General features: G+C 39.6%; 1 protein-coding gene across 5 annotated transcripts in view; it reads left to right on the forward strand.

The window, feature by feature from the left end:
- The window catches only part of CNST (consortin, connexin sorting protein), a 112,413-nt gene extending 94,273 nt beyond the window's left edge, over nucleotides 1-18,140 (forward strand). For all 5 annotated transcript variants that reach the window (XM_084625206.1, XM_084625205.1, XM_084625207.1 and 2 more), the window contains 2 exons: nucleotides 4,609-4,744; nucleotides 10,907-18,140. In XM_084625206.1, coding sequence (XP_084481332.1) covers nucleotides 4,609-4,744; nucleotides 10,907-11,109 — 339 coding nt within the window. In that variant the 3' untranslated portion in view covers nucleotides 11,110-18,140. The remainder of the gene's footprint in view (nucleotides 1-4,608; nucleotides 4,745-10,906) is intronic.
- Nucleotides 18,141-19,847: the final 1,707 nt, after the last annotated feature.

Raw genomic sequence — 19,847 nt, forward strand, 5'->3', positions numbered from 1 at the left:
TCTTTTCCTAGTTCATGCAAGAACCCAAAAACAGAGAGAGAATATAGGCTTCTCCCTAAGGCAGCAAGGCACAGGTCACTCCACCTTGCTTTAAGCTGTCTTTTTAGGACTGTCTCCCATGCTTTGCTACAGAACACCATAGTCTGCAAGCAGGACCAAGAAACAGCCGCCCTCCCACCCCCTACTCTCACACTCTAAAAAGTGATAACTTGCAATTCCAACACAGTCCTCAATATACCACACTGTACTCTTACTAAAGAACATCTCTAGTTGTAGTAATACTAAAATTAAGAAGCCAGTTAAAGCCAGCATTGTTTGGTGCTTCTGTTTGAAAAATAGTAATTTGGAAGGTGGAGGTAGGTTTCTACCTCTAACTGCCCAGAGTAGGTAACCTTTTACCCTCTTAATATGTTACAGTTTAACCAGAAGTAGTCAGAGTTGTTACTGCAATTTATATATATATAAAAATTATTTTTATTGTAAATACAATTGTCTACTTTGGTTGTAAATGGTCATGTTACTTTAGTATTGAAACAGCTTATTATTTAGAGCTTAATATTTGGTCTCTACCAAAATATGAGTAGAACTACAGATAAACACATTTTGTCAATAGATTGTAATTTTTCTAAAAAGCCATGGTCCTAAATAGCTTCCCTATATTTAGATCACTTAGCCTCTTGTGTACTAATGGGAATCTCTGTATATACTCAACTCCATTGGAAGTTGAATAGATCCAGGTGAAGCCAGTAGAAGTTAACAACTCCACATCACCACTTGAGCATCACTGATATGCTGGTTTCAGAGTAACAGCCGTGTTAGTCTGTATTCGCAAAAAGAAAAGGAGTACTTGTGGCACCTTAGAGACTAACCAATTTATTTGAGCATGAGCTTTCGTGAGCTACAGCTCACTTCATCGGATGCATGCCGTGGAAACTGCAGCAGGCTTTATTTATACACAGAGAATATGAAAAAATACCTCCTCCCACCCCACTGTCCTGCTGGTAATAGCTTATCTAAAGTGATCATCAGGTGGGCCATTTCCAGCACAAATCCAGGTTTTCTCACCTTCAACCCCCCCACACAAATTCACTCTCCTGCTGGTGATAGCCCATCCAAAGTGACCATTCTCCCTACAATGTGCATAATTAAGGTGGGCCATTTCCAGCACAAATCCAGGTTTTCTCACATCCCCCCCCCACCCCCATACACACACAAACTCACTCTCCTGCTGGTAATACCTCATCCAAACTGACCACTCTCCAAGTTTAAATCCAAGTTAAACCAGAACATCTGGGGGGGGGGGTAGGAAAAAACAAGAGGAAATAGGCTACCTTGCATAATGACTTAGCCACTCCCAGTCTCTATTTAAGCCTAAATTAATAGTATCCAATTTGCAAATGAATTCCAATTCAGCAGTTTCTCGCTGGAGTCTGGATTTGAAGTTTTTTTTGTTTTAAGATAGCGACCTTCATGTCTTACCTAATCTTGCCAAACAAAAATTGCTTGGTTACTGCGACAACCAGTGAATGCATATTTGGTATCTTTATTCTGCAAAATTATTGTTTTGAGCTGAGAAGTCCAACTTTTTCCTACTTTTGTTCTGTTGGGATCTCTCTGCCTAGTCTCTTCTGCTCCTAAGTATGCACAAATAATTTCGTTTGTTTGGTATATTAAAAAAAATTTGCTTGCTTTTTGTATTTTGAAGGAACAGTATTTTCAGTTATTTTCTATTAAGCTGTCTTAGATTCTTTCTCAGACAGTTTGATACCATGTCTCTTTAACGCTCACCAGGTGCTACAGCCTGAACATCCCAATGCTGAATGACAGTGGTACCATTTATTAGAATTAGATCTATTAGAATAAGATAGTAGTTTTCCTGTGCTCCAGGGTGTGCTTTTGAAATGTTCTTCTGTGTGCCCATCTAATGAGATCAGCACCAACATTTGGGGAAATGTGAGGTCCTACATCTTGGAACAAAGACAGTGGTCGTACCGGATGGCAGATTCTATCTTGGGAAGCAGTGACTCTGAAAGAAGGCTTAGGATTACAGTGGATAGTCAGCTGAACATGAACTCACCATGTTCCGCTGTAGCTAAAAGGACTAATGTGATCCTTGGATGTATAAACAGGGGAATCTCCAGTAAGAGTAGAGCAATTACATAATCTGTGTTTGGCTCTGGTGCCACTGTTACTGGGATATTGTATCCAGTTCTTTTGTCCACAGTTCAAGAAAGACATTGATAAATTGGAGAGGGGTCAGAGAAGAGCCCCAAGAGTGATTAAAAGATTGGAAAAAATATTTTTAATGATAAACTCAAGGCGCTTCATCTATTCAGTTTAACAAAAAGAAGGTAAAGGGGTGACTTGATCACAGTCTATAAGTACATATATATTGGTAATAAAAAAATTATAATGGGCTCCTCAGTCTGGTATAACAAGGTCCAATGGCTGGAAGTTGAAACTAGACAAATTCAGATTGGAAATAAGGTGCTAATTTTTAACAGTGAGCATAATTAACTATCAGAACAATTCACTAAGGGTTATGGTGGTTTCACCATCACTGACACTTTTAAAATTAAGATTGGATGTTTTTCTAAAAGATATGCTCTCATTCAACCACAGCTATTGGACTTACAGCAAGAATTAATTCAGGGAAGTTCTATGGATGTGTTATGCAGGAGGTCAGACTAGATGACCATAGAGATCCCTGTCCCTTCTGGCCTTTTAATCTATGAATAAATAATACACATTCCCTGTTGTATTTTTAATTGGGAGGACATATCCTAAAATATGTTGCAGTCAGACAGAAATCTGATTACAGCATTTACTAACTTATTTACAAGGGCAATTGTACAGCATAGAAAACAACATAAAAATGGAATTTCTATGGAACTCCACTGTTAAAAACTACATACCAGATCTATTCTTGCTATTGGGAAGCTTTTGTTGTTGAGATGTCTGAAAGCTAAAACTTTGAAAAGTTTACAAACACCCCTGTTTAGAGATGCTAGCCAGTCTCCTTTTACCTCAGTAGAACTCAGATGACACACCAGTGATTAATATAATTGTGAAATGTATGTACTAACACTAGATCAGGAGTTATGGATGCCCATTGATATTAGGCTGTACAGTTTGCCCAGACAGGAGGGGATGTCATAGCTAACTACCTGTCTCCGAAAATTAAGCCTGATGTAATCAGAAACTATGGAAGCCTAATTTACATAGAAATCGTACAAGGAGATGGGAAGCCCACAGGAAGGGAAGGAAAGCATCCTGCCTTTTGAAAGAAGTTTATTGAATTTTGGGAGCCATCTTTACATCCATCACTAGAGAGACACTCGGGAACAGAGCTCTTGAAAGCTGAGAAAAATGGGTCCTTCAACCAAGGGCCGGGGGGAGGGGAGGGAGGTAAAGTCTTAGGAACTAAATATAGGCGATAAGAAATAGGTTCCCAACCTTTTTGGATAGAGACCTTCCATGCCCACCACTCCATGTCAGTTGCTGGGTGGTCCAGCACCTCTCTGTGTCTTATCGTGCCATCTTCTAATTCATTTGCCTCTGTCTCTCCTTTTAGCTTTGTTTTCTCTATGTAATCGTCTTTATACTGTTTTTAACTCTCCAAGTATATTTTAATTTTCAGTCTTCCCCCTCCCACATCCTCTTGGCTTTTGCTTCTCCCTCCCTACCTGCTTGCCCTCTCCGTTTCTGCTCTCACCAAAAAGTTACATGCTAGTTGGAGTAGGGGCGGCATCCTTTGTTGGCTGTGTGGGGGTAGACAACGTGTTCTTGCAGCTGACCTGATTGCTGCAGGAAGGGAATGGAAAAACTGGATAGTGACCTGCTGTCCAGAGCACTGTTTATGTGAGTGTTCCCATGGCCAGCTGTATTATGGGGATGCCAATAGAGCAAAGACCTTTGAGTTGCTGCCTGCTGTTTTACCCAGAGAGCTTATTACAGTGAGAAACTAGAAGTGGCTGTCAGGCAGCTTTCCCTCCCCCTGCTGTTCTTCTATTGTACATTGTGTCCCCAGACTAGTCTGTTGCCTCCCAGGGGAGCCAGGTGTGCTGCCTTAGAGTCACAACGTTGGGCAATGAATCAAGCAATGTAATTTCCAAGAGTGGTTTGTGAGGGTCTGTGCAGGGTTACTGACCTTTAGAAAAAGAAAGTAAATTTATTGTCCTTTTATTGTTCGCTGAAGGTATTGAAGACCCATATTCATCACTACCTCTATCCCTCATGAATATAAGGCCTTAAGCTACATAGAAACTAATAGAGACTACAACATAATACATGATCCAAGAGAATAGATCTCTGGATACTTAACTTAGAGAACAATTAAAGAGAAGTTTTCTCCTCTTACACAGCAGGAAAAGGAACGATACTGCAATTTGGCACTGCAGTTGTCCTATCTATTTGGAGATCTACTCATGAAGAAATAATTTCACAAGTGCAGCAGCATTACAAGAAAATAAACAAGGGGAAACTGTTTCTTTGCTGGTTCTCATTCCCTTCTCCCCTTACAGCCATTACTGAGTGGCTTTCATGTCTGGATTTCTAACACAGTCTGTTTGTCACTCTGTGCCAAATGATTCTTAAAAACTTTCATAGGTTGCCCCAGCAGAGGGACTGGTGTCCATTCTAAAGAAGAGAGATGACAGTGAAAGAAAGACACTTGCTCAAATCCAGCAGAGAAATCCAAAGAGAAGAGTGAGATTCCAAGAAATGGAAGACACCTTGGATCAAGGTAGCTTGCCTATGTTAATTTATGTGTTTTCATAGTATACAATTACAAACCATATCTGTGCTTTCATTTATTAAATAGGAAAAAAAGCAGGAAATAGTCTGATTTAAACCAATTATTGCTATTGTCTGCCCTGTATTGGCTTGCTAGCTATTCTCCATGCAGAGAAAGTAGCAATGGACTGTACTAAAAGTTATTCTAGAAATGGATAGGGATGTGCAAAGGTTTTTGTGCAACAAGTTAGTTAACCAGAACAAAGGGGCTGAAGGAGGGATGCTCCTCTCTCTCATATGCTTGACAGCTTTCTGCTATCTGGATTTCCCTTCATTTAATTTCTAATCCTTAGAAGTGGAAGAAGTAGGTTTTTGTTCATTAATCTTACCAACATGTAAAAAAAGCAATGCAAAAAACTTGCATGTTTGTTTCCCCTTACATAACTCGCCCTCCAAGATGACCAGGCCTGCTGAGAAACCATATTTGTAGAACTACAGGATTGGAAGCCTTGAGGCTTTAATCTTGTTTTATAATTACTAACACAGGTGTCAATATGTTTGCAGTTGAAATATGGTTTAAATTATGTTTAATGTATCCCTGTCTACTGATGGGGTAACTAACTGCAGGGGAAATCCTTACTTCGCTGTCATTACTGGAATGAGTTTTACTTCAGTCCATCACTATCATCACAGCACCTTTATCACAATCGTGGCAGCAATAAGAGTCACTCCACACTTGAGCAGGGTGGGGGCCCAAAAAGATCGTTCGCTGTTACTGTATCTAGCCAAAACTTACTTTTCTTCTTTTGAGGCCATTGCTCCTCCTTGTCTTATTGTCATCTGAGACTAGGCCTAATTCATACTTGCCAAAATCATCTAACCAAAAACCAGTAGAATTTATATTTGTATTTAAAATATTTACTGATGGGGCAGGAATTCATGGTTTCTCTTCTTCTGGGCTGAAGGACAGATTGTGTTGTGGTTGTTCCGAGAGAGAACTAATCCTGGCTCCTCTCCCTCTGAGAGGGGCAGGGCACAGAGATTTTGGGGATTCAGGGAATTTGTGTCTGCTCTTTTTCCTGTGTGGGGTGGAGGTGTCAGGTGTCCTGGCTCCTCCTCCCAAGTATTGCAGGTGTCCTGGCTCCTCCCCACAAGTGAGAGTGATTGTCCTTTGTGGTTTGGAAGGAGGGAGTTTGCAGCCCCTTTCTGAGTTAGTGAGGGTGAGGTTTGGTCTTGGGAGGTCCCATTTCTCAGCCTCTTTAAGGCTCCTGATTCAGTGTACGTCATGGTTGGGGCTGTTTCTCTTCTTTGCAGAGGCTTCTTCATGGCCCTGTGGTCAGGTTGAAGGATATGGGGATGCAGGGGTTGGATCCAGTAGTGGAAGGATCCATCTCCCAGTTCTTCAGGACTGTTTGGCAACATGGTCAGGAATGAGTGCAGGGAGTGGCTCCTCTTCCCTTAGGAGCTCTCAATGCTTGAAGCTTCGAGGAAGTTAGATGCTGGCCACTACATGTGTGAAAAGATGCCTTTCTACACACACACAAGCTTTGATTGTATGTAGGTATAATGTGAAAAGGAGCTGAGAAGAACTCAGGTTTACTTGTCAATTTATTTTATTTTCACCATAAACCATAGGAGGGACCAAAAACCAATAGACAATGGAAGGCCAGGACCTATAGAATAGCAGGCATACTAATTACCTTTGTTTGTTCCTGTTGTTCCCCTGAAGATATATCATCTCTTAATTCTTCTCTTAACTAGACTATTTGAATTCTGCTCCCCTTAGTATCTCCTCTTGTGTAGATTGGGAGTGGGGAGAGAAGAAGAAAACCCACTCCATTGGGAGTAGAGGTATGACACTAGGTTTTAAATTGGTACAAGTGATTATGAGAATATCAGGGATATTCTCTTGGTGGAATTGCCACATAGTGTTGAATATTTTATTAGCAAAGGAAATTAGCCAGGTAGTGACTTCAACAGATTTTGGAGCAAGGCAGTGTTTTGTAACCTACCAGACAAATAATTAGAAATATTTAAAAAGGGTCACTTTCAGCATATTAGATCTTGTGGCTCCCACTGTTGCACGAACGTTAAAATTTTCCATCTACCAAGAAAGTGCCGGGATAAAGTTTCTCCCACAATGTATTTTTAACTTGTTGTGGGAATTTCAGTACATTATCCTGTTACAATTTTGGCATCCAGGGATTTTTAAACACATAGGTAAAGTGAGTTGAAGCATGGATTAAAATGTAACATTCATTGGGCCAAGTTCATCTCTGCTGTAAACAATTGCAAACAATAGAATAACCATTGGAGCAATTTACTTAGGGATGTGGTGGATTCTCTGTCACCTGACATTTTTAAATCAAAATTAGACGTCTCTCTTAAAAATGTGCTCCAGCTCAACCAGAAGTTATGGGCTTGATGCAGGAACTGCTTTGTGCAATTCTATGGCCAGTGTTACACAGTTTAGATGATGTGATCATAACGATCCCATGTGGCCTTCAAATCTATGAGCACTGACAATGATTGTGGCCCCTTTTTCTCCAGGTGGTACTTATGTTGTGTTTTAGTTGTACTGCATGTAAGGTTGTAACTTCTGGTTTGCTGACAAATTCTAAATCCTCCAAAAACAGAGCGTTTCTTTCTCCTTGTAAAGTCACCTTTTATTAGAACTGGTTTGGAATTTTGTGATGAAACATTTTTTTCATCATAAAATGCCAGTTCATTGAATCTGAAGCTTTTCATGGGAATATACCAGTTTCAACAAAAGATGATTCGGAAATGGTTTCTCAGGTACAGGATGGAATTTCTGGCTCAAACAAGAGAGATTCCCACCCCAAAACAGACAATAACCCACTGGTTTAACCCCAGGCTCAAGTCTCTGATACATCTGATTTAAAGCAGGGAATTGAGCCTGGGTCCCCACATCCCAGGTGAGTGCCCTAACTGCTGGGCTGCTCTCTCTTTCTGACCCAATAACTATTTATGTACACAAACTGGAGTAACTCTAACAGGATAGATTGAGAGAGACCCATCCCAGAATAGCCAGTAGCCAGGTGGGTAGGGCACTCATCTGGGATGTGAAAGATGCAGCTCGCGCATGCTCGCTTGCTCTCTCTCTCTCTCACTCACTCATCAAACAACTTTGATAGATTTTAATTTTGTCCTGATGTGAAATGGGAAAATTTTAAAAATCTCAAATGCTTACGGGATGGGAAAACCCATTTCCTGCCCAGCTCTACCTTTATTGCTGGGAGTTATGTTCCCAGTGCCCAGTGGAATCCCTTAGTCAGTAAATATTATCTTATAGTTGCGATCCATTTTTATGGTGATATACTGAAAACACTAATTTTTTTTTAAAAAGCTAATACTATTCACTAAATCAGCAGTCTCATGATCTTACATTATAACTTTTCTTTTCTCTTCGCTCTAATCTTCACCTTCTCACTGTGTTCTAAGATAGACTGTAAACTTTGGGGGACAGAGACTGTCTTAAATATCTGAAAAGTGCCATGTACCCTTATGGTGCTGTATAAATAATTAATAATAATTTTCAAGGTATCCTTTGCATACTCCCACTTGTAGGGATGTTTGTCCCCCACAGCTGCAGAAACTTCTGGAAAGCAGATCTCTTTGAGGGCACACAAATGCCCTCTTGCAACACCAAAAGTTCAGAGCTTAGGTTATAACAGGTCCTAAGCTACCTCGATTCCTTCCTTCCAGGGCTGGGGTAGGAACTTTTTCTGTGCCCAAAGTTGTTGTTTTTTGGTTTTTGTCAGACTTGTAGTTTTCACTAAATAATTCTTATTGTAAATATTTTTGAATAGTTGTTAGTTTTAGATAGTTTGTATGTATCTTTTAGGTAATTCTGTACTATTGTACAGTTACATTTGTGAATCAGTACTACCTGAGTTCTAGAGATCAAATTCTGCTCTGTGATTCTGGGGCAACTCCAGACATCGATACGGAACACTAGAGTTACTAAGTGGAATTTGTCTTTATATTAGAAACTGTTTAGAGTGTATTTACAGCAAATGATAAGCTTTGTCTTCTGATACTGCATAAAATAGCTGTAGCTAAGTCAGTTCACTCTTGTTGCTTTGGTTAGCCAAAACAGAGTACAAGTAGCATCCATAAGAATAATATTGTAAATAAGATCTTGCATGGCAGTGGAACTATTCTAGGCTTGTAAAATATATATTTTAAGATACAAGCATAATCCTTCCTCTCCAAGTGTCAAATTTTCCTGGCCCAATATCCACAGTTGACATGGGATCCACTGCAACATTTTGCTTCAAGTAATGTGCCTTTAATCTAGAGAAATCACTGAGCAAATTTCTGTAACTCCTCCTCATGTTTATATTGTACCCAACATCTCAAACCTTAAAAACAGTCTGGTAGGTTACAATATGTATCCGATAAAACAGCAAGGAGAAATATGTCTATAGCTCCATTTATTCTTATGTGATTGTTTTTCCCTTCTCTCTATAGCCATAACAATCTAAGGACCTAATAGTGAGTGAGAGAGAGAGGTATTGAGCCTCTGCAACTCCACTTAAGTCAGTGGGAGTTGCATGGCTGTGCCATTTCATAATATTTTAAAATGCTTCCTAGCCATGTTTCAGCCTTCACATTTATAATATAATCGGTTTCTATTGCTGTTAGATAAAAACCAACTATCAAAATTTAGATCTTAGCTAGAAAACAGCTAGAGAGAGGAGGAAATGTATAACACTTATTTTAGATCTGTTTCTACTGTCTATCCAAGGGAGTTTTTATTACAGTAGCACCTAGGCCAGGATTAGTGCACCATTTTACTAGGCACTGTGGAAACTTATAGTAAGACATAGTCCCTGCCCAGAAGAGTTTACAATCCAAATAACAAAAGGGCTAGTTTATATTGCCAAATGGAGTAAAGGGGTTAAAAATGGAAACAGACTTTGGTTATTTTCATTATTTTTATGTAGGAGGGGCAGTGAGAGATTTTTTAAAAAGTGAAGCATTTTTGTAAAAAAATAATAATTTACCATTGAACAAGCAATTCAAATGTCTGAAATTCTTGATTTTACAATTTACAGCATAAATATCCAAAAATAGAGGTTTTTCTCTGAGAGTCTAGCAAAGTATTATTTTATAGTTATTAGTTGCAGAGCTTATAGCATTCCTGGGGTACAGGGTAATTGAAGGGGGAAAGGAAAGACTGCAGTTAAAGGTTCTTGATTTATATTTCTGTTGTCATCACTAAGAGCATCTTTACACAGGATAATTAATCCTGTCTAAAATAATGTGTGATTTTAAACCAATATAGTTATACTATTGTAACACTGGTGTGGAGACACTTATTCCAGTATAAGAGGGCCCTTTTTGGTTTAGCTTATGTCACTTGGGAAGGGATTTAAGCTAAACCAAAAAAAAAAAGTCATATCAGTTTAACTACACCAATATAAACTGGTAAAACTTTCCTGTGTAGACAAGCCCCAAGTGGCAAACTTTTCAGACTAGAGTTAAAAGATCTCTACTGCTTGAACTGAAGGGGAATTCTTGTAGCTACCAATACTGGGATATCCTTTATTCTCTGAATGTGCCAGCTGCTCGAGAGCAGTGTTGTTGTTAAGCACCTGAAAGGGTTCAGGTTTGTTGCATACAAATGAAAAGACACATTCTCTCCCCCAAAGAGCTTATTATCTAGAGCTGGCCCTTTTTCTCCCTGTGAAAATTTTGGAACAGAAACTTTTTTTTTTTAATTTTTCATTTGAAATGTGTCAGATTATTTTTGTAGGAAAAAGGCAGTAAAATTGTGTGGTAGTAGAACTAACCAGGTGTGTGAGTGTTTGCAGGGTGATGGTCTAAATCTGAAAAGACTCAAGAAGAGGACAGGAAAAGGAGAACAGGTGTTACAGAATTAAGGTCATATGACTAATGATGGGTTGTCATATTGGTACAGAAACACATACATGCACTGTTTGTTTGTTTTTGAATGTACTATAATTTGTAGTAATTTTTGTCACTTTGACATGCACAGCCCCGGTACCTGCCATACTCCCCAATCCTCCAGTTAGACAAACCTCAAATTTCTCTCTAGATTTCATATGGCTAATCTCAATAAGTACAAAGCTTTTGTGTAGTCTCTTATTTTATCCACTCTATATCATGTGTTTTATATTTACAGATGAAGGTGGCGGCTCCTGTGTTTTGCTGATTCTGTTGTGCATAGCAACTGTTTTCCTTAGTGTTGGAGGAACTGCACTGTACTGCACCTTTGGTGACGTGGAATCGCCTGTATGTACTGACTTTGCAGCCAACATGGACTTTTACTATACCCAGATATTGCAGGGTGTGGAGGAACTTAAACACCGGATAACCTTCACATAGTTGAAATGAGCAGGGACAACACACTGACAGGCTTACCAAGGATTACCAGAGAGGTTAAAAAAAACTGTGATGACGAGTTTTCTGTAATATGTGCCACCTTCAGGTGAGGTACAGCTGATGACATAAACCTAACCCTTTAAATACCAGTTGAGAAGAACTATCTAATCTAGTAATCAGGTGGGGAGAAATCAAGTGTGGAACGGGAGAATAATAAGCAAAATGTTATTGCCTTCACCTTCTGAAACCAAGCAAGTAGCCATTCAACATCTTTGGGAAGTGAAGAAGATAGAAAACTGATTAGCCTCTACACAGTCTCCAATTGCCACACATTGTAAGCAATCTTAATGAAAGGACAATTTTGATTTACAGCTGTTTGCACAAAAGTGTTGCCTCCAGCTATCATGCAATAAGTCTGTGTTTTATGAAAACGTTTCCTTATTTTTCTTTTAAGTCTTAATGTATTTTTTCATTTTAAATGTCCTGGTGAGCTGTTTAATTATGCGTGGAGTGAGGAGAATGCATTGGCATTTTCAGTGCCCTCATACTATGTTAGTTAAATGGATTGGCCTTATGTCTTTAAGTGCGTGGCAGTTATCATGAGTGGGTTAAATCTGAAGGCAGCTTTGCCAAATTCTCTGGAATTTTATTCCCCAAATTGGGTGGACAGTGTTGGAAAATTGTGGGATTTTTTTAAAAGAAAATTCATTCCCAGCACACAATACTAAGTGTAGGAAATTATTCTTACTAATAATAGTAAAGCAGCTTGGGCCAATGAAAGGGGAATGGGACTAGGAGTCAGGATACATGGGTTCTCTTTCCAGCTTTATTACTCACTTGCAGTGACTTCTTTGCCTCAGTTTCCCCCTCTGTAAAATGGAGATAGTGATTTTTGTCCTCCTCTGTAAAATGCTTTAAGATCTACAGATGGAGCGTGGTATAGAACTGTCTGGTGTTATTATTTATAAGTGCAAAATGTCCAGAGGTTTTGTACAACCTGGCATATAGCCAAGACCAGCTGCAAAGTTCAGAGGCAAACTTCTCCAGATTTCCACCTCTGAGCTTTACTGAGTCATTTTGAATAAAATTGACTCTATTACACCAACTCTTGTTCTCTCGGGGAAAATCCTCTCCATCTCTCTGACATTTTATTTCACCCTGAGATCTTTCAACTCCCTCATATATTCCTATCACCCTTTTTTCATGGAGATCTACTCTCCCTAGATTTTTCTCTTCTTTTCCTGTCCAGATCCCATGTTGAGGGGAAAAAACAAATAACCAAAAAATATTTTGAGAATATATAGATATTTTCATTTTTAAAACTTGCAATATTATTTATATGGGAGATCCCTTCATATTTATTCATCACCCAAACCACAATATATTAATATGTGAGCTGAAAGTTTCCACTAAAACCCTCACCAGATAAATAGTTTAAAATTGTGATATTTTAGTCCATTAGGGTTCATTCTGAACACACGACAGAGATGAACAGAGCAATTCATACGTCTCCATATTAATTTTTAGTTTCCGTCTGTCTGCAGACTTGGAAAGGCAGAATTGTGATAATTTATATTCGAAAAGGTAACTCTGCAATGAGGGCTTGCAACATAATTTAAAAAAAACAATAAAATTTTAAATTCCCATGTTTTAGATGTTTCCAATGTGTTCTATGGAAGAGCCCTTAGCGTTGCACTGTATCCCATGTACCAGTCAGGAGAAAATATCTGAACTCAGGATCAAATCCTTAGGTGCTTTACACCCCTTCAGAAGGGCCAAAAGGAGATACTGTTCAGAGATACAAGAGTCTTGGAGAACCCATTCAGTAGGATTCCACAGGTAACCTTGTCAAAAATACCTAAATCCCATTTTCAAATATGATTTAGGCACTTGGGATTTGATCCTGTGCTCATCAAAGTCAATGATAAATTTCCCATTGACTTCAATGGAGAGGAGCAGGCCTTTGGACCCTAGGTCTCACTGAAAGTCAATGAGACTTAGGGTCCAGGTGCCTAAGTCACTTTTGAAAATGGGACTTGGGCATCTCAGATACTTGATGCGGTTAGAAAATTTTACTCTAAATGCCATTATGCAATACAGGGATCACCACAACGGGATGGCTTAAATCCTGGCTCCACTTAAGTCAATGACAGGATTTCACCCTCAGTATTAACTCCCCATGGGATGGGGATATGTAGGAAGCATGGTCTGAAGACCTGTGTTGTTATAACATGGCGTAAGTGGAGAGCAGCTATCTGTAGCTGCTAATGCTATCTTTATTTGACAGTAACTGGAAGTGACTCAGCTGTGCAGGTGCTCCAGGTCACATGGGTTGCAGTCACAGATGAGGAATTCCCTCATAGTTCCTTCAGGCAAAGCACTTTTTACTCTGGCTTTGCTCCCAGGACTGAGGTGTGAGTCACTAAGTACGCCCTGTTGTTTTTCAATATGTGCAGAAACAAGTTTACTTTTAAATTGTAATAATTAATTATTTTAAATGAACTGCTGTTTTTAGCTGGTGCATGATCCTTCATATATGTAGGGGAGAGAACCACTGACAAGATAGCAAAAGGCAAAGTTGGACCATAGAGCCCTTTGCCCTAGCCATGGCCAGAATATGGTAGCTGCTTCTGCTAATGGCATAATGGACTAGCCAGTGGAGGAGTCCTGACGTGAGTGTTAGTATGAAATGATACATATCCGTCTCAGGATACAGTATGCTTGGGGGCTCCAATTCAGTCCACCCAATATTGTAAATGCTTACTAGGGTTGTATGATGGAGTATGTCCAGGTTTAGTCATTTACTGTATAAAATAACATGAAGTGAAATCATCAAAATATCACTCAGAATGAGAACATAGTCATGCTTTCTTGCATTTGCAGGTGGATTGTTCCTCTAGTATGTTTGACTATTCCTAATGCACTCTCATGCTTAAGTGTTTGTTTTTAAGTGAAAGTTGAAATCACTATTTTCCAGAAAAAATTGCATGTGTTGGTTTTTGTTTTTAAGTACCCCATCTCGGAAGCTCAGTTGAGTTACACCTTAGGAAGCCTCATTTGCAGCTTTATATTATAACTAGCCATTTAAAATTCTAGATTAATACAAAACTTTTGCTTTCTAAATGAAATATGAGAACAATAATTTCTTTTTTCCCCAGGAAGGGCCTTGTGTTTTACAGTATTGTAATGCTGGGTTAATCTAAAAAGAGAAAGGAAAAGTCACTTTTATATCCTGAAGTGTTACTGGCTGGATCAGTACATCACTTTAAGTCTGGGTTTATTTATTTATTTCCAATTGATTTTAAAGAAATTCTCTTATTTTCCTGGATTTTGTTTTTGTTTTTTTGTAAACTGCTGATGGAGTGTTGATAAGCATGCATTCAGTTGTTACAGTGCTGCATTTATAATTACTGTGCAGTTAGTGTGTTTTTGAGTTAGTGTAACTTTGCATTCAGTGTTTCAGCATATTAAGTTTATGTTTAAAGCACCAACTGTTAATTTCAACTCTTAAAAAACCCAATAACCTGGTTTAAATGTCTGTGCACCCAGTCACCAAAAACTTCAAGAGTTATAGCTAAAAGTATTTATTTATTTAAAAGTATATCAGATACAGAGATCAAAGATCCTTATACTTTAGGTTCATATCATTACAAAACTATTTTAAAGCTGTTCTACTGTAAATTTTAAAGAGATAAAAGACAAGGTAATTTTAAAAAGCAGCTCACTTTGCACTTGCTGGCCCAGACCCTGCACTGTGGCCTGGATGCTTTGTGCTGCATTGCCAGTGCAAAGCCACTCCAGAGTCAGCATAACTGGCCACAGGAGGATCACCAAGGGTAGGGCGATCCTTCAGTGACATAGAGCCAGTGTAACTGCCCCGACACTGCCCCTCTCTCTGCCCTGTTGCTTGTGCAAAGAGTGTGGCTGGAAATTATGAGCAGACAGTCCCTAGCTGGTGTAATCTAGAACAGCTTTCCAGCTGCTCCAATTTATGCTGAGGTACCAGACCGGCACAGAAGCAGCCTGGGATTGGAGGGAGTCCAAAGGCCATCTTTGCACACACTGCTCTCCTCCTGTGTTATGTAGCATGCCCCTCAGCTGTAGCCTGGCAGCTGAGCCTGGACTGAACCTTATTCAGATTCCTTTGTAAAATGCTAATGGTACTAATTCTTGTTTTACAGGACAATTCTATTAGCAGAAATAGCTTACATGGTCTTCGGTGCATTATCAAATGCTTGGTTAAGAACATAGCAAAAGTACCTATACTTGGAGGTCAAAACAGTTTGTGGGTAAGGCCAGCTGGGAGGCCTTCCTGCACATTCTGTTCTATTTAGATTGTTACACACCATCAGTCTCCGTCTGAGTGGTTAGGGCCCTGCAGTCTGGTAAATCCAAACTAAAGGGAAACCGTCAATTCAGGAAATTACTCTTCTGTCCAAAAATTATGTAGCTAGTAACAAGTAATGACTGAGATTACTGTAACAGAAAGAAATGAAAGGGGGGGAAGTATTTGTTTACTTTGTACATATGATGGCCAATTTCAGTTAGTCCTCCCACCTCCCTACATAGCAACAGGGGAGAGACAAAATAGGATTGTGCAATGGCAATCCATAACAACTGGTAGGGCGATTCAGGGGCTGGTGTGGTATTCAAAACTACTTGAAACTTCTTTCTTAAAATATGACTAGATTTCAACTTGACAGTGTCCCTATAAGGAAAAATTGTGTGATCGTTCCTCTGAAGGCATATTGTCAGCAGCCTCCCTATTCCACCGTTCTCACTAAGCATGTTTGAAGTCTTGCAAATACCTTCACTCTTTTGCTTTGGTGCCTGGAAGAAGTATGTGTAATCTTGACAGCAAACAGTGGGAAAGAGAAGGCCACTACAAAATAGTGGAAACTTGTTAGTGTAGCTCTGTGAATGAAGGACAAGTTTGAAATCTCAACAAGTCAAATTAGGTTGAAATTTGGATTTCTTGTAAAACTGGGGAACATTCCACGCAATGACTAAAAGGGCTGCTACCCTCATATGAAAACATTGTTGCCTAATTCTGTTAACCAAGACCATTTGAAGGCACTAGCTACAATCTATAACAAATTTAACACGAGCCTCCTTTGTCAAAGGAAGGCAATAAGTATATTTGAGACCATCAGCCAAGCTTGTAAATTAAATACTGTAGCAAAAAATAAAAATAAAAAAAGTGTCCCAGAGAAAACATCTGAACCTTTTGGGTACTGTGATTTGTAAAGATATTAAAAGAGGGATCGGCTATGTAATGAAAGGAAATAGGAAATAGTTCCTGAAACTCTCAGTGGGAATATCCTAAACCAGGCCTGTGAATCAAGAGTTGTTTGTTGATTTTGGAGAGTTTTTTATTAATCCAAGAACACTTGTCTTGTAAATACCTTTACTGCATTTGTGTCACTCACATTGAAGTTTTTCCTTTTTTCTGGCAGTTTTACTAAATCCCTGGACTCTGTTTGCTAAATGAAAAGCCATGCTTCTAGATTAAACTAGGTTGGTTTTCAGCACCATAATTTAATTTTAATCCAACATTCTAAAATCAAATTGGCAGATTGTAACTTTCCAATGTTCTAATGACAGACCAGGGCCCCATCCTGCTCTTATTGAATTGAATGTAAAAGAAAAACAAAAACCTTTAATGACTTCAGTAGGAGCTGTGGCAAATTGCCAGTACAATTATGATGGGTCCCACGCTTCCTCTTCTTGGGGGGGCGTTCAGGGCACAGTTTCCCACCCCTGAAATAGGGTATTTACTGTCCCACTACTAACCCAGAGAAGGGTAGTGGAGAGGGAGGGACCCGGGCCCACCCTCTACTCCAGGTCCCAGCCTAGGGGCCCTCGGGATCGTGGTAAACCACTGAAATTAGTGCTTCTTTCCCCTGGGCTACTTCCCTCTCCTCCTCTTCATCTTGTGGGGCTTCCTGCCCTCTCTCTCTGTGCACAAGCCGGGTGTCTCTTTACCTAGGGTCTTGGTCTTCTAGCCAGCCACGGCTCTCCTTCAAACTGCTCTCTGCTCCAACTCCTTTTTCTGGCTGATTGAAGCAGGGGGGGTTTTATCAGGTGACTAGCTTCAGGTGCTCTAATTGCCTTCAGGTGCTTTTAATTAATCTATAGAAACCTTTCTTCCCTCTACAGGGAATAAGGCTTCTCCTCATCCTGGGATTTACATATCTCTCCTATATCACTCTCCTGCTGCCTTCTGGCCATGCTGTATCACAGAGCAGAATGCAGTATTTCCAACCCCAGGTTTTCAAAAAATCATAAGTCAGACTTGAAAAGTTTGTGAGATTGGTTCAAAAATAATGAGATTTTAAAAAATTGAAAAGGTGGGGGTTCATTTTATCTGTCTGTGGTTGTTGAGCCTTTAGGGTTCATGTTTTCAAGCTTTTCTTCGCAACTTTGAAGGCTGAAAACTAACTAAGTGGAGATTCTTATGTAATCACATGAATCCTGGATCTGGGGCTTTAAGAAAATACCAAATATCACCAGATTGACACCAGTTAAGTCACGAGAGTTGGCAACAGCCCCACCTATGTTTTGTTCATTTGTAAGCATTGTTTGCTATTTTAAACAATTTTCAAACAGATAATGACTAGATGGTTCCAAGATAGGGAATAGTGACCTTTCACCATTGGATCAGTGGTCTGAATCTGACCGAAGAGTGTTGATAATTTTGGGGAATTGGCGGGCTTGCAGAACTGGTAAGTGATCCCTTGTCCAAAGGTGAATACTGGATCTACATCCTGGGCCCAGTCTGTTTATACACAAGTTGCACTTATTTAACTGGGGGGGAGGGAGGTGTCACACTTTGTTCCTTGCCCATTGCACACACCAGGGTCTCTTTGCATCCCTCCATTCCTCCCTACAAGCTACCTCTTTATACCATTATCCCATCCCCATTGGCAGTGGGTACAAGAGGCTAGGAGAGGCTAAGCCTCCCCAAACAAGGAGGGGGCAAAGAGACACGAGTGGCGGGTGGGGTGGGTTACATGCCACATTCCTAGGGGAAAAAAATTGTTTGAATTTCCACATACCAATTTCTCCTTTTTGTGCACATTTAGTTTATATCTTAATAGACTTAACATAAGTATTTTTGGACACTATATATCAAAATAAATGTCAAAGGAAGCCTGAAGTGTTCAATTTTAACATCCTTTTTAAACATCTCAAGTTTTTAAACATTGCATCAAAAAGAAATACAATGAAGAAGCCATTATTATAATGGCTAACCCTAACTAGGGTGACCAGACAGCAAGTGTGAAAAATCAGGTCGGGGTGGGGGGTAATTGGCACCAATATAAGACAGAGCCCCAAATATTGGGACTGTCCCTATAAAATTGGGACATCTGGTCACCCTAACCCTAATTCATTTTACTAAATTTGAAGATCCTGCTCATCCTTACCTGGATTATTGTTGAATATGAGCCAGTGTTCACTTTGCTTTCCTTGTTGCAACACTTAAATAATGAAAAACATATGTTTTTTCTTTAGTAGCCATGGAGAAAATGAAAAACATGCCATAGATCAGAAGGGTATGATTGCTACGTAACATGGTTGCTTTATGTCAAGAGAGATATTGGTCAGCTTCAACTGAAGGGCTAGTTCTGCATTCAGGTTCGTCCTGGATTTGGTTTTTAATGGTGAGCAGGGCAGAAAAAACAGCTTCACAAAGGTACATCATGCTGAGGGCATCCAGAATGTTAAGAGCTCTGTCTGATATCACACCTCCTCTCTCCTTTTCAACTAAAAGTCACTGAATTCAAGCTTGAGTCCACCATCAGATGACAGTTCAGTCAGCTTTTCCTTGTCCTTTGCCAAGAAGCAATCTGGCAGAGTGTTGTCTATTGAAAAGGGGTCCCTGATTCATTTGGTCTCATTTGTTACACTGTCTGGAAAGTACTCATTAAACTTGGTGACCAACTTCAGACCAAATTCTTTCATGTCAGCAATGAGGTCGGGATGAATTTTCAATATGGAAAATTTTCCAAGGTTGGGAGTGATTGGCAATTTCTCTTTTCTTTTTCTTGTACTATAAACTGCAGTTTCTTTATCATTGCCTTTATGTTGTCGTGAACATTAAAAGGCATAGTTTTCAGCCCCAGTAACTGGCATTCATTTCATGGAGATGTGTGAACAAGTCAGCTAGATAAGCTAGTCTTGACAGGCTTAATTCATCCACAAAGCAATCAGCACACTCAAAATTAAAATAATTAAGGAAAAATTGTACTTCAGAATGGAGTTCAGAGAACAGACATCTTCCCACGTGATGACACTTTTGTATGGAGAAGGTGTTGGTGTTCACTTCCTGTTTCAATGCACAAAACTGAAAACAAGTGTGAGTTCAGTGCTTGTGCTTTAATAAAATTAAACGTCTTTACAGCCTGATTCAGAATGACTTTCAGATCAACAGGCATTCATAGGTGCTGGAACTAGAGGTGCTGGGGATGCTCCAGCACCCCCTGGCTTGAAATGGTTTCCATTATATATAGGGTTTACAGTTTGGTTCAGTGGCTCTCGGCACCCCCACTATAAAAATTATTCCTGCCACCCTGCAGGCATTTGTTGGCAACTAGTGCCTCATGATTATGCACTGAGTGAACTTAGCATGAAGAGCCACTATTTTAATTTTTGCCAAAACACTGCCGAATTTCCTGGTCATTGCTTGTGCTCGCATGCCTGAGTGATGTAACTATGGTGACCTAAATTTTAAGTGTAGA

This window comes from Lepidochelys olivacea (genome assembly GCF_965140295.1).
Source record: "Lepidochelys olivacea isolate rLepOli2 genome assembly, chromosome: 3".
NCBI classification, from domain to species: Eukaryota; Metazoa; Chordata; order Testudines; family Cheloniidae; genus Lepidochelys; species Lepidochelys olivacea.